The sequence below is a fragment of the Scylla paramamosain genome, chromosome 16, assembly GCF_035594125.1.
Source record: "Scylla paramamosain isolate STU-SP2022 chromosome 16, ASM3559412v1, whole genome shotgun sequence".
Taxonomy (NCBI): Eukaryota; Metazoa; Arthropoda; class Malacostraca; order Decapoda; family Portunidae; genus Scylla; species Scylla paramamosain.
Genome location: NC_087166.1, coordinates 65,001 through 80,000, shown reverse-complemented (window position 1 = coordinate 80,000; position 15,000 = coordinate 65,001). Strand labels below are relative to the sequence as shown.

General features: G+C 40.1%; 1 protein-coding gene across 1 annotated transcript in view; it reads right to left on the bottom strand.

Moving 5' to 3' along the window:
- Positions 1-539: 539 nt before the first annotated feature.
- LOC135107846 (dynein intermediate chain 2, ciliary-like) overlaps positions 540-15,000 on the bottom strand; it is a 21,201-nt gene continuing 6,740 nt past the window's right edge. Inside the window, exons 2-14 of the mRNA XM_064018132.1 lie at positions 12,908-13,084; positions 12,683-12,821; positions 11,438-11,654; positions 10,078-10,235; positions 9,275-9,433; positions 8,817-8,988; positions 6,797-6,955; positions 4,629-4,750; positions 3,363-3,488; positions 2,043-2,196; positions 1,319-1,547; positions 998-1,231; positions 540-678 (exon numbers count right to left, since the gene is read on the bottom strand). Coding sequence (XP_063874202.1) covers positions 546-678; positions 998-1,231; positions 1,319-1,547; positions 2,043-2,196; positions 3,363-3,488; positions 4,629-4,750; positions 6,797-6,955; positions 8,817-8,988; positions 9,275-9,433; positions 10,078-10,235; positions 11,438-11,654; positions 12,683-12,821; positions 12,908-13,084 — 2,179 coding nt within the window. The 3' untranslated portion in view covers positions 540-545. The remainder of the gene's footprint in view (positions 679-997; positions 1,232-1,318; positions 1,548-2,042; positions 2,197-3,362; positions 3,489-4,628; positions 4,751-6,796; positions 6,956-8,816; positions 8,989-9,274; positions 9,434-10,077; positions 10,236-11,437; positions 11,655-12,682; positions 12,822-12,907; positions 13,085-15,000) is intronic.

Here is a 15,000-nt window from a genome sequence, read left to right as displayed (position 1 = left end):
TGTGGGTGCAGTGTGCGCTCATCACCACCACCACCCACACTCTCCCTCCCTCCCACCCCCACTCACTCAGCCAGTGTGTGTAGGTGCAGTGCACACTCACCACCACCATCCACACTCCCTCCCTTCCTCCCTTCCCTGCTGCTGCTGACCAAACATTCGATAAATGCGAAATTCGCTTTAACAGATCTCAATATACTGAGGGTTTATTCTACTGCAGAATGTAATAAATGAAGTTATCAGAACAAAATATTGCTATGATCCTTACTACATATGCAATGTCCTTTAGAGAGTATAAGCATAGACACTCCTCCATCAATTAATGTAATGCAGCAAGTAGCTACAAATACTACCTTGGACTGTTATCAGCAGCCTGCTGGTCAGTCTGAGCAAACACTCAGCTAGCTTCCATGGGGCACTTCCCATCAGCCATCAATAAAATATCTATTGCTTCTCTGTAACTTCATTGTCTCTGTATTGAGATTACTGCAGATCTGAGGTAGTCTTCGCTCTTGATCACCTGTCACAGAAGTCTCCTCATGGCCCCCTCACCTGTTGGTTGCAATGACTCTTTCAATCTTACTGAGCTCAATTTCCTTCTTATCTTGAGGTTCGCCATCTCTAACCTCTCTTTGAACTCTCCTCAGATTTGGTGAGAGTTTAAATGATGCCAAGTGCCCTCTGGAAGGGAAAAAAGTTGAAAATCTATTAACACTAACCCTCTCTGTGTATGCAACATGTAGGCCCAATGGCTTCTTATAGCTTCCTTAATATTCTTAACTTCTCACATCTTGAGTGATTGTTTAAAATGTAACCTCTCACTGAAACGTATTGGTCAAATAGATTATTCATTTACTTCCACAGCTGTTCAGTAAAAATTTATATTTAATGATCGTTTTTACAGATATTATGCAGCATGGCATTTAGAATTGGGTATTCAGAAAAATTCAGAAAAAACAGTAGTGTTTCTGTGTGTCATACAGTATCCCACAACACTTACTTTTCCCCACCTATAAAGATGATAGGATAGAAGGGACTAAAGGTGACACAAGAGGCGGTAAGAGGCCGGCGTTGGGCCATGGACTGCACACACAATGGTGTGCACACTCTCACTGATAGGTCAAACACATATGCACGGCATTCATCTGTTATTGCTACTAGAACACTGCTGTTGTAAGGTGACCATGCCAACCCAGCCACTGCTCCTCCCACATCCAGGACCACCAGTGGAGCTCTGAAACATCAAGAAATCAAAGGTATAAGCATATGGGCACAGTACTTGAGAATACTCTTTTAAGAAAATAAATGTAAATAACCTTACGTGAAAAGCTGGAGCCAGACTTTGATGGACCAATCAAGTGAGCAGGAAAGGAAGACGTTAGGATGATGAGTGTTCCAGGCCAGGCCACGCACCATAGAGGTGTGTGCTGGGTAGTGGTAAAGGGAGTGACTTGCACACACTATGGAACACTGGAACACTGCCCCAGATTCAAGGCCCAGGAGCACTATGCCCTCCCCATCTGGCCTCACTGCCAAGCATGTGATCACACCTTGGAAATTGAAGAAATTCAAGAACAGATTATATATGTGCACTTATGACGAGATGAACTTGTAGGAATATGGTAATCACTTTGAAAGTAGTGAAAGATTAAAGAATCAAGATAATGTAAGTGATGTGGTACTGAAAATCAACTCAGTGACTGGTATGAATATCAGGAATTATGAAAGTTGGATAATGTGAACACAAATCTAAAGGTAAAGGCTTCAGGTTTCAGATAAATAGAATTATATTTTCTGTAAGGTAAAAATTAAAGTGAATATGGAGGAGCATTTGGCAAATTTAAAGAGTAAAATCAAAAGTGGTTAAAGATAATTGCAAGTGAGGGTGCTGCTGTTATTATGATAGGTGGGTTTTTGGGATATGGTAAAGGAAGTAGAACATTAACAAAAGGATAGAAGAGGAAAAGAGACACTCCCACATATATGACAGTCATTATGTAAAGGCAGTATATCCACTGAAATAGCTCATCACTGGACTATGTTACCTTCAAATCCAAGGGTGTGAGGCAAATGGGGTTCAAACACATCTGCATGCACAAGGCGACAGGAGTCCCTCATGTGCCACTGTGTCATGCGTCCATCTTGTGACACTGAGAAGAAGGTGACATCCTCTCCAGGTGTTGTCTCTAGCCACTGGACCTGTGGCAATCATACCCATTCAGTGGCTCTCTAGATTTCTCCAAACAAGAATGCAGAAGAGAGCATTATTACTCCAAAATATAACTATTACTCATTAACTATTACTGTGCTACATCAGCAAAAGCTGTAATACACATTACCATTACTTTGTTATTCTGTTGCATGGAAGTGTAAAGTGCAATATGGTTCACAAAAATTGCATTAAATAAAGTACAAATAAATACCTGAATATGATTTTATTTTACCAGGGGGGAAAAAATCAAAAGATTGAAAAGTTATAGAGTACATCACCACATGCCATGTCTGAGTCAATGAAAAAAAAAAAAAACTGAGAAAAGTACCTTGTGAGAAGCCAAGTGACAACTAAGCTCAAACCCACAACACTCCACTTATCTCTCTCTCTCTCCATGTGCACACACACACACACACACACACACTCACACACACATATACATGCACACATACTCATGCACAAAGTCATCCATCAAGATGGCAGAGCAGAGGATGTCACATGCTTGATGTGACTTGAAGCTGTCTGAGAGCACCAAGCATATAAATTTGAATCCTGCTCAGGTCTGAATTTCCCAGTATTTCTGGATGGCTATTGTACCCAATGAACAAGGGATGGGTGTGTGCTTTTAGAACAGTTATCTGCAAGGTCTCATATAGCTTGTTCTGGGAAGGTTCAAGTGCTGATGGTCACAACCATCTTGTGACTGGCGGAGAGTTCATACACACACACACACACACACACACATCCCTTAACATCTAACCTGTCACTTCCCCAATAGTAGTATACATAGAATACAAGTATCAGTGTCTTGTGATTTTGTTCATTATTCAGTCAGAAGAAGCTTTATCTGAGTGAAACAGCATCAATAAACTGAAGCCTTCTCTGTTCAAGGTGCAGATATGAACTTATGAAGTTAAATAATCATCTAAAGTAAATGATATACTGTAAATCCTTTCTGTGAAAGAAGACTATTTCTTGAAATTAACAAACTTCTTGACTTTTCATAGTAACTTATTGAAATTACAGCAGTGGAATTTGCAAGAATGTATAACACTTGACCTGATATGATTCTTATGATGGGAGCTTGAAGAATGGAATAGGTAATGAAAAGCTCACCCAATAATGCTTTACAAGATGGATAACAGAACAGTACCTGAGTGACAGGGAGAAGGTGCTTGCCAGAGGTAGTGGTGCAGGAGAGAGCACAAGGTGTAGTGGAACTCACATCATACAGCACCACTCGCCCATCACTCCACCCAGCTGCTAGGAGCCTGCCAATCTAGAGGGTGTTACTTGTCACATCCTTTCTATACTGCACATTTTCCACACCACAGCCACCTGGCCATCAAGGTATATCATCACTTTATACTAAAAAAATATTGAAGGACAACTTAACTATTTCTTAAATGTATGCCATTTACATTTGGTACTCAAAAGCTTACATCTGAGAACCATTGTCATATGCTACTATATCTACATGCATACAGTCCTTACTATTTTCCCACTAAGCATTGCTTAACTTGGCCTGCATGCTGTATGAAAAAATAAATAAATAAAATAAATAAATATATATATATATATATATATATATATATATATATATATATATATATATATATATATATATATATATATATATATATATATATATATATATATATATATATATATATATATATATATATATATATATATATATATATATATATATATATATATATATATATATATATATATATATATATATGCACATACATGGCTCAAAATTTAAAGTTTGTGTATCTAGTGATAATTTATGGCCTATCTGGTAATATGTTGGATATGCATGCTGCAATGGTGGTTCTGACAAAGGTTTGACAGCCAGTGAGAGCACTTCCCATGGCAAATTCACCTAACATTCAGATAAATTTTTCATTGTTTTTATGAAGTGTCCAAGTTAGACATCCCATAGATGGCAAGCAGTGAAGATCCTAGTTTTGGTGTGCAAACAAAAGATTGAAAACTTAAGTAATATGACATAGCACTAACAAAAAGGCATTCATTGCCTTCGGCCTGTAGGGTCCCACAGTAAGGGTTTCCCAGTCGACTGATTGCATGCCAAGCCATATATCATGCCATGCTGCTTAAGACATCATGGAGTTGTCATATTGCAAAGCTCTCTTTAACTTACATCCCATATATACTTTCAGCTAAGTGAACAGAGGCTACAGCATGAAAGGAAACAAGCCTGAACTGTCCTTATCCAGCTTGGAATTCAAATCTAGGATTTCTCAATTGTGAGGCAAGTGAAATAATTACCATTCTATCAGGCATAATACTATGATAAAAGGTGCATATTTGTTTTTAATGTGTAAATGTTCATGTAGGCAATTTTTCTTTGCATGGTGAAGATCATCTCAGCAAGATAACAAAACAATACCTGGGGATGGAAGTGTAGGGATGTAACACCACAGGGAGTGTGATAGACACGTTCAGGGCTGGCTGGATTTTTAAGAGTGAACACGCAAAGAAGGCCAGCATTTTCTTCTCTTGAGTCACCAGCTGCAGACCAGGAAAAGCTATGAGGTTAAAGCAAGCAATAGTTTGTATGTGATATGCAATTTTAAAACTTGCAGAAATATACATAATATGTTCAAGGACACATCCAGCCATTTATCTACTGAAACTGAAAAGTTTCACTCCTTTTGTAAATGAAATTTTATCTTGTTTTGGTACTATAACTTTGAAAATTGAACATGAATATCCTGAATTTATTGTGAAAAGTCAGTGTGGACAAGCCCTTTTGATCTCCAGTTTGGGTTATGCCTGCCTATTAAAAATCTGTAATCAATGAAAATTAGTGTGTATTTGGGAATTGTTTTTTATGACCTGTGAAAGGTTTGCCTCTGTTTGCATGAACACACACACACACACACAAACAGTGTGATAGACACGTTCAAATTGAATTGAATGGAAGAGAGCCAACATAGTGCCAATGTACAAAGATGGTAGTAAAGAGGAGCCCTTAAACTATAGACCTGTGTCTCTAACAAGTGTGGTGTGCAAAATGTGTGAAAGATTGGTGAAGGATAAATGGATGCAGTACCTAGAAGGCAATAAAGTGATAATAAAGCAACAATTTGGATTTAGGAGAGGGAGATCATGTGTTACAAACTTACTGAGTTTTTATTCTAGAGTGGTGGATATAATGCAAGAAAGAGATGGATGGGCAGATTGTGTTTATTTAGACCTGAAGAGGGCATTTGATAAAGTGCCACACAGGAAATTGTTGTGGAAGTTGAAGCATAATGGTGGGCTAAGAGGGGGCCTGCTGAGATGGATGGAAAATTTCTTGACAAACAGAGAAATGAGCATGGCGGTAAAAGATCAAAAATCATCATGGAGGGAAGTCATAAGTGGAGTACCTTCAGTACTTGCACCAATCAGGTTTGCAGTTTATATAAATGATATGACGGAGAGTGTGAACAGCTACATGAGCCTTTTTGCGGATGATGCAAAGTTACTGAAGAAAGTTGAGAGTGCAGAGGACTATGGAACATTACAAGAAGACCTGAACAAGATATCAGAAAGGAGTTATAGATGGGAAATGGAATTTAATTTAAGAAAGTGTAAAGTAATAGAATTTGTAAAAAGTACAAGAAGAGTAAAAGGAAATTATGTGTTGAATGGTGTAAGGTTGAGTGGAGCAGAAGAGGAAAAGGATCTCGGTATTACAGTGACTGGGAACCTGACCCCGGAGAGACAAATTAGCAAAATTACAGGAGAAACCTATAACTTGTTGAGAAGAATAAGGCAGACTTTTGCATATATGGATGAAGAGATGGTCAGGAAGATGATGGTGTCACTGATAAGACCTAGACTAGAATATGCAGCAGTAGTGTGGTCGCCATACAAGAAAAAGGATATAAGGAAGTTGGAGAGAGTTCAGAGAGCAGCTATGAAGATGGTACAAAGTATCAGGGACTTGTCATATGAAGAGAGACTGGCAAGGATACATCTACCAACGTTGGAAAAGAGGAGAGGAAGGGCAGACTTGATTGCGATATACGAGTATAAAGCATATGAGGGAGTAGAGGAGGTGGACAGGAGCGACTTAATGGGCTGGGATACACAGGACACTAGAGGACATGGAAAGAGGCTGAAGAGGGGTGCTTGTAGAAGAGACATCAAAAAGTATAGTTTCCCATATAGAAGTATTGATGTATGGAACAGTCTGGATGAGGAGATAGTAAATGCAGAAAGTATACATGGATTCAAGGCTAAGTTGGATATTAAAAGATATGGAGATGGGACAGCATGAGCATAGCTCTTTTCCCATAAAGCACAACAACTAGGTAAACACACACACACACTCACACACACACACACACATACACACACACACACACACACACACACACACACACACACACAGACACACGCACACACACACACACACACACACACACACACACACACACACACACACACACACACACACACACACACACACGTGCACACACACACACTCACACACACACACACACACACACACACACACACACACACACGCCATGTTCAACTCTCTTTTACACTGAGCAGTTAAACCTGTGTAGGCAGCAGCAAAGAGGTCAGGGAAGACAGGGCTGCAGCAGAGGTCTGAAACAATGAAGTTGCGACAAATCTCAGGACGGAACTTCCATAATGGGAGGAGAGAGCCCTGCAGTGGGTGATACTCATCACTTCCATCCTCCCAATACTTGAAATCTGCAGTAAGGAAAAATTATACTAGACTAAGTGATATACATAGCTGGGCATGATAATGGAAAAGTTTATCATGATAACTGATAAATCAATAACAATAACATTATCAGCAATAACCAATAACTGATAACTGGTGATACATTTATTGTCTGGTAAGGTGATAACCAATAAATGGATAATTCCAAAATGCTAATGCTAATGATAACAATGCTGATGTTTTAAATAAAAAATTGATAAATCCAAATTTCTATTTTTTATCTTTGTCTTAGAAAACTTTGAAAAATCTTAGAAGAAACTTTAAATTCAATGTTTATCCTGTCTCTTCACTAATGAAAAATACTGTTTTAAGTAAAATAACTACATTTCACTTTTGAAAGTTTAAAACTTCAGCATGCTCATGCTCCAAAAACTAAAATGATCAATTATCGCTAGTTTGGAACTAAAAGTATCAGCGATACTGATGAATCAAAATCAATAATGCAGAACAAATAATAATTGTATGACTGATAACCAGATATCATTATTGCAATAATTTATTGTGATAACACCCAACTATGGGGATATATATGTACTGGCTTCACTCACTGTCTAGATCTGCATTATTGATACACTCCTTATTATTGTAAAACTGAAAACTATACGAAACTTCATCACTAACCAGAAACTAGTCAGAGAAGCACCTACACTTGAGTTTCGTTTCATGAACTTTGCATTGAAGATCCAATGTCATGTGAGCCTCATTTGATACCTAATGTCTACCTAAATGCTTGACATCACTTGAACAAATTCATTCATTATATGCATTTATATATCACTTTCGGAAACAGGAGTCAAAATAACGAGTGCCGAGACGACATAAGTGTGAGAAAGTGAAGAATGGAAGTAACGTTACTGAGAGAGAGAGAGAGAGATGAAAAGAATATTAGAGAGAATATTTTTCAATGTGATTCTGGAAAGGAGAGAGGAAATACATTGTTGGTGGGAGAGGAAACACGTGAGGCCTTCATCTTTCAAATAATACAATGTGTCGAGCACTGTAAATTAATGACGCACCGGAAAAAAAAAAAGTTTCCTTTATGCATTTAAATGGTATGATTATATTAAAATGACTAGAAAGTTGTTCTTATCCTTGGTCAGTATGAGGATTAAATCAGGCCTATACATAGGATTAGTTAAATTAAAGAGGAATTCTGAGCTAATTCAAGAAGTTAGACGTATAATATTTGATTTTTCACATACTGCTGATAAGAGGAACTGATGTTTTCTCACATTTTATAATGCCGCAAACGAACCTGAGTCTTTGTACTTCATTAAGCTAAGTATACTGTACAGAGAAATACTGCTACTTTATTATGGCATAAAGTAAATATCATTAGGCATTTTTTATTTATTTATTTATTTTTTTCAGTACTTAAAACTTAATTTTCAGCATTTACGCTGGATGATATGATTAAGTAATATTGTACACATTTACGTATGTTCAGTAACCAGCGATACTTTTCTTATTTATTTATTCATTGGTTTATTTATAATAATAATAATAATAATAATAATAATAATCATCATCATCATCATCATAATAGTAATTTGAATAAACTATCGTTAAGTAAATATTTTTTTTCGGTGCGTTGGCGCCTGCCACTACTTGTAGCCACTGACGGTGACGGCTCACTTCCGGGGCATGATCTGCTGGAGTGCTGGCCAAATGATAAAATGAAATAAAAATAAATAAATAAATAAATAAATAAATAAATAGAATAAAATAAAATAAGATAAAATAAAGAAAAAATATAAAGAAACAATTTGAAGACGTGGCATATAACGTGAAGTAACCATCTTTGCTACCAACAAGAGCAACACTTACCTTGGGATATGTCGTCGTATATATTTTGCGTCACCATCCTTTCCACCACGCATGCCACCTTCCGCAGCTCCCCGAGGTCGGCTTGGTACAGGCTCATTCCACTATCTCCACCTTTACTGCCTTTCTTCCCGCCTAATCTTTCAATTCCCAGCACCACCAGAGGGTCCACAACCTTTTCCAGCGACAAATTTCAGCCAAAGTTATTCTCAAAGCTTTCAAACTGTCAGGGTCTGATTATAACAACACAATTAAGGGTATATCATGTTCTTGCTGCTCTGGACATTTATATTTTGTTCAGAGTAATATTGGATTTATAAATGTTAGAAAATATTCAGCGTGATCAGACAGCAAACAGGTTGGTCTTCTTCTACACACACACACACACATACACACACACACACCAGGTACTGTAGTGGTTATCACTGTCTGTTCATAAGCGAGTAGGATGGGAACTGTACCACTTTTTTTGCATCCTTGTCTTTTCTCTTCTCTTCTTTCTCCTGCTCGAAACGCTGAAGGGCGAGCTGGTCACTCTCGTAGGCGGCGTAGATGTCCCCTTCACCCACGTTCACTGAGAAGCGGTAAGGGGGTGGTGGCTCCGTTTGCATCGCCAGCTCCTAATTGGGCGGAAGAGATGGTCATTTTCAGACATTCAGTACTGACAAATCCCGTGCTTGTTATTACTGCAGATAATCAGACGTACATTTTATGATTTCTGCCACATTATTATAGGTACTGTTAGTTAGCCAGATAAGCACAAGGTGACACGATACCATGCTTATTAAAGGAATTGAGCTTTTTGACAGAAAACGACCGCTGTATTGTGGAATGAAGTGACAGGTTTGGATGACTTTCTCAGCGATGTCATCGGAAGATACGAAAATGGAATAAGAGAAGCTGCAGGAAACCATCAGGCCTACACGTGACAATCCCTATACCCACAGCAGCAATCCAACAATACTGAGCCGTCTTTTCTCTGGTCAGCTTCAGCCACTGCCACCAAAATGTAGCGTGAAAATTAATGCACTAAATAAAAGCTGTAACTTGTTGTAATGTCACTGTGTAAGGTGACCGTTTGTTTCATGTTAGGCAGACGTAGTGTAATTTGAAACTCTTCCGTTAAAGAAAGCACTTCTAGCCTAGGTGATAAAATTTGTGAGGTACAGTGGTGTGATTTTACTGAGTCTTGATGTGAATCGATTCCTGCTTCCAGTTACAACGTCTTGAGCCGCCTCTCGTTGTGGAAGTTGTGCTGCATTACCTTGGTAGGGTTGGGGGTGGTCTGGGACACTCGATCACTGTAATTGAAGGGGTTGGGCTGCATGTCAATCCTGGCCAGCTCCTCTCTCGTCACCACGCCCCTGTACACCTCCTCCAGCTCCCGCCTCGAGTCCTCCGCCAGCTGCTCCAGGCTTGAGTCTGCTGGAGGGGCTCAGGATGGTTACATACCACACATGCTCGTACTTCTTATAAAATTGAGCTTAGGGGAGTCACGTTTCCCTTTGCTAAGCTTTGTTTCGTCCACGTCTCCCTTGAGACCAGTGACCAAGGAATATGTGTTCAAGAGGAAGTCAGTATTCATCAAAGCCCTGTCACTGTGACCTATCAGAGGTAACGATGAATGATTAGTGCAATTTGAGACGAACAGTTTTATTGTTTTGCTTATTTGTATGAAACCTAACGCGATTACAGTACAGGTAGCATTGAAGAAAGCTACCCAAAACTGAGTGATTGGCATTCACCCACGTCGTAAATACATCTTTGTAAATTTGGTCAGATGGAATACCTAGGGTAATATTGACTGGGGGTAGGAAACTGGTCTTGAATGAAACCACACGTCCGCGTTGTGCAGTGCTTTTGTTATGAAGAATACTGAGGCAAGTATTCTCCACAGAAACTGAGTGTTTCTTCATAGCAGCCCTTGAGGGAAGGCTCAGAGGCATGCTTGGCGCGTGTGTTAGGGAGTGTGAGGCAGCAGGACAAGGTTGCAAATATATTTTTAATTTAAATGATGAAAAGTATGTACAGTAGTGCGGAGTGGAAGCATTTTTCTTAGATAAGCCGACAATCCTTTGAGACAATTCAGTGAACACACTACCGTGTGTTGGTTGATTTTTTAAATGACCAGGTCTACATGTAATGTTTGCACTTAGTACATCCATCTCTGTCAGAAATTTTTCATGTTGGAAAGGATAAACATTCTCTGGATGGAAGATCCCGAAGTTACGTCAGGGTGTTGTGTTTGTGGAAAGAGAAGAGATTGCAGCCTGATCTCAACATTATAATAAATTATCGAGCTTCTTTGCTTCTTTTATAATATCTTCTTTGTTATTAATGACATAACTTAGTGTCGTGTTTCTTTCTTGTCATTATGTTGTTTCTCAGCCTTCGCATGCAGATATGGGCCAGACACACCTTCTTAACAGGTGTATTGGTTCTGAAACACGCTCGTGCCAAGGGATCTTTTGGATCAGTTAAACCAGTCTTTTCGCACAAATCATGTTTGTTATTCATACAAGGAGGCTTAAAGTGTTTGCTGGTTAAATCAAGTATTGAGCTTGTGGAGCATTCCCTTATTCTCTTCCTATCCTCTCTCGTGATCTGATCTGATCTAACCTGACCTTCCGAGTCGGACCATTGGAGCCCGAAGCGGTGAAGGGCTTTGTCGAGGTCCTCCTTAAGCGTCACAGAGGAGTGCAGGGTGAGCAGGTCAAGAAGGGGCTCGTCCTCGACCACCTCCTCGAAGTAACCGCTCGTGAAATTGTATATCACAAAGGTCGACCTCGGCCTTTCCACCTTCGAGGTAAGTTCAATCGTGATCTCAGGCTCGTTTTCAGGCTGTGGGGAAGAGACGCCATTATTGGGAGGAGGAGGAGGAGGAGGAGAGGAGAGAGAGGAACTGAGACACAATGGCAAGTTGATAGATAGATAGATTGATTGAAGAGTGAGGACGAGTCACACTGTAGATACGAGACAAGCGTTGAAATGACGTGATGAGAGACGCGGAGATAACGACACAAAGGATGCAAAAGCTTCTCTCTCTCTCTCTCTCTCTCTCTCTCTCTCTCTCTCTCTCTCTCTCTCTTCCAAAGTAGGATATTAGTTTAATTCCTGATATCTTTAATACTGAGATCGTTAAAGAATAAGTTGTGAAATAATGCTTTGGAGATCACTTGAAGGGAACGAAAGCGTAAGGACACTGGTGAAATCCGGCGGGGAAGGAACCAAAAAGGGTAACAGTTGATTAACTCTTACCTTAATAAGATGGACAGAACAAGTACCAGAGAACCAAGCCGTGAAGGAAGAGGTAGAAGGGGGAAGTACGTAGCTAATGAGGTCACTATTGAGAGGAACCGTGGAAGATGTGAAGTCATGTAGCATTATGTGGTCGTGTTTTGTGATATTTGTCAGAATTAATGTAGTCACTGATAATACTCTGCTTGGTGTTTAGTTGACAGACGAGGACATGAGGAAGAAAATGGACGGGAGAAGAAGAGGAGGAGGATTGACAGATGGAGGAGAGATGACAAAACAAGATAGAGAGAGCGGCGTGAGCGTATTAGGAATAGGGGGAATAGGAGGAGGAGGAGGAGGAGGAGGAGGAGGAGGAGGAGGAGGAGAAAGAGAGCGAGGAGGGGAGAGAGGGAACGAGGAGGCGGAGGCTGAGGATGATGATGATGATGATGATGATGATGATGAGGAGGAGGAGGAGAACGAGGAGGGGAGAGAGAAGGAAGAAGTGGAGGCTGAGGATGAGATCGAGGAGGAGAAACAGGAAGAGGAGGAGAAGAGGAGGAGGAGGAGGAGGAAGAGGAGGAAGAGGAGGAGGAGGAGGTAACAAAAGACAGGCAAAGAAGAGTAATCACCTCCACGTTCTCAGGCAGCAGGAGGTCCCAGGTGGGTCGCCCGCGCCCTGTGGTAGTCACTGCCTGCTGCGCTCGCTCCCACAGGAATGATTTTGGCTTGCGCGATTTGCGTGGCTTCCTTCCCAGGGCCGAGCGCATCCTGGGGCAGGGAGAGAGGTCAGCCAGACAAATGAGAGTATATATTTTGTGTGCAGGAAACAATGGGCGGGGGAACGAGATGCTCACTTATTGAGTATCCTTGCTTGGCGCAGCTTGGCGGAAGGCTTGGCGCGAGTGTCGATCACTCTCTTCCTCGGCCTTCGCTTGGAGGAGGTAGACGAGGAGGAAGTTGTGTCACGTCCAAGGAGCTTAGCCAGCTTGACCATCATCTTGAGTCTCATCAGCATGGGTTGAGAGGACTTCCTGGGGATTGGAGGGAAAAAAAATAGGGGGCGAGGAAGTGTAAAGTTAAGGTTGGATGTTGTGTAAGAGTTGTGGACAGTTTAAGTGCCTTTTTCTATGAGTTTTAAATATGTAGACTGTAATGGAAATTATTACACATAATTGTAATTAAGGCTCTGTGAATCAAGGGAGATAATTAAGGTGATTATAAGTAAGATGGAAGGGAAGAAATCACGTAATATTTATTTAAACTCCTATTGAAAATTCCACGTTCGTTGACCTCGTGTTTGTTTTAGAGATGTTGTTCACGTGTCTGAAATCATGACACAGAAATATTAACGAGATGAAAATTGAAAAGTGGGATTTTGCCACTCGAGAAGCTTTATTTAATAGCATATATTTCATGATGCTTCTCTTCGTCTTCTATAAAAACGGGTGTGTCATGGGAATCAGTACTGTTTAGTGGAGTAAGGTGGCGTGACTGGGCCGGATTATAAGTTTATGATGCTGAGGCGCGGCAGGGCAGAGCAGGTCAGCGGGTCCTCGCCACAGGTATGGGTGGGGGGTTGGGGGGAGAAAGGTGGGTCCATGTGGAGGTAAACAAACAGGTTAGCATGCAAAGGAAAGCTCCGACAAATAGCGCGTGAGTATTATTATTATAAAATCATGGTGGCTGCGTGTTCCTTGTGCCTTGAAATGATGCTCGGTTATTGCGTGATTTCTCCACAGCCAGTTCTCTTATGTAGTTGAAAATATTAAGAATAGAAAAAAAAAAGTTGATGGAGTGTATTATGTCAAAGCAACACTTCTCTAGTTCTGTGCTGTGTTATGGAGGGCATGGCAGCGCACAATGGTCCCCAAAAAGCTGAGTAACAAATGTTTCAATTTCCTTGGCAATTTAATTTCAGATTAGTTTAGTTTAGTTTGTGTAGGTTCTCCCTCCTCACCAATAGTGTGGCATCCGACGCAGGGCCTCTCGTTAACTCTTGTGCTTCCTGTTGTTATTACGGTCGAGAGAGAGAGAGAGAGAGAGAGAGAGAGAGAGAGAGAGAGAGAGAGAGAGAGAGAGAGAGAGAGAGACGGAAAGCTCAAAGGGAAAATAATTCAGATAAACACAGGAAAAGTGGAAATTATATCAAATTACATGTCATTCAAGACTCATTCCAAACTCACGCTCGTTCCTTATATTTCTTCACATTTTCTGGATTCAGGGTAAATGTGAACCACTCTTGAAAGGTCTTAATATATATATATATATATATATATATATATATATATATATATATATATATATATATATATATATATATATATATATATATATATATACACACACACACATAGTATACTAAGTTGTCTGTATCTATAGTAGTATTGATCTTGAGGATACTGATATATCATAGTGTCACCACCACCACCACCACCACCACCACCATTACTACTACTACTACTACTACTACTACTACTACTTATGAAAGAATGCCACTGGCAGAGAGCAACAAAAAATTGTTAAAAAAGGCTTACTTGATGCCATAGAGAATTCCAAATAGAAAAATCAAATAATCTTGAAATAATTCAAGTCATAGGAAGGAGGAAATACAGAAGCAGGCAGGGAATTCCAGAGTTTATCAGAGAAAGGGATGAGAGATTGAGAATACTGGTTAATTCTTGGATTAAAGAGGTGGACATAATAGGGATGAGAGAAAGAAGAAAATCTTGTGCAGCGAGACCGCGGGAGGAGAGGAGACATGCAGTTAATAAGGTGAAAAGAGAAGTTAGCCTGAAAACAGCGATAGAAGATAGCAAGAGATGCAATACTGCGGCGATGAGAAAGTGGCTGAAGACTGTTAGAGGAGAGTAGTTGATGAGACGAGAAGCTTATGATTCCATCCTGTCTAAAAGCACAGAATGAGTGGAATTGTCCCCCACCCTGTATG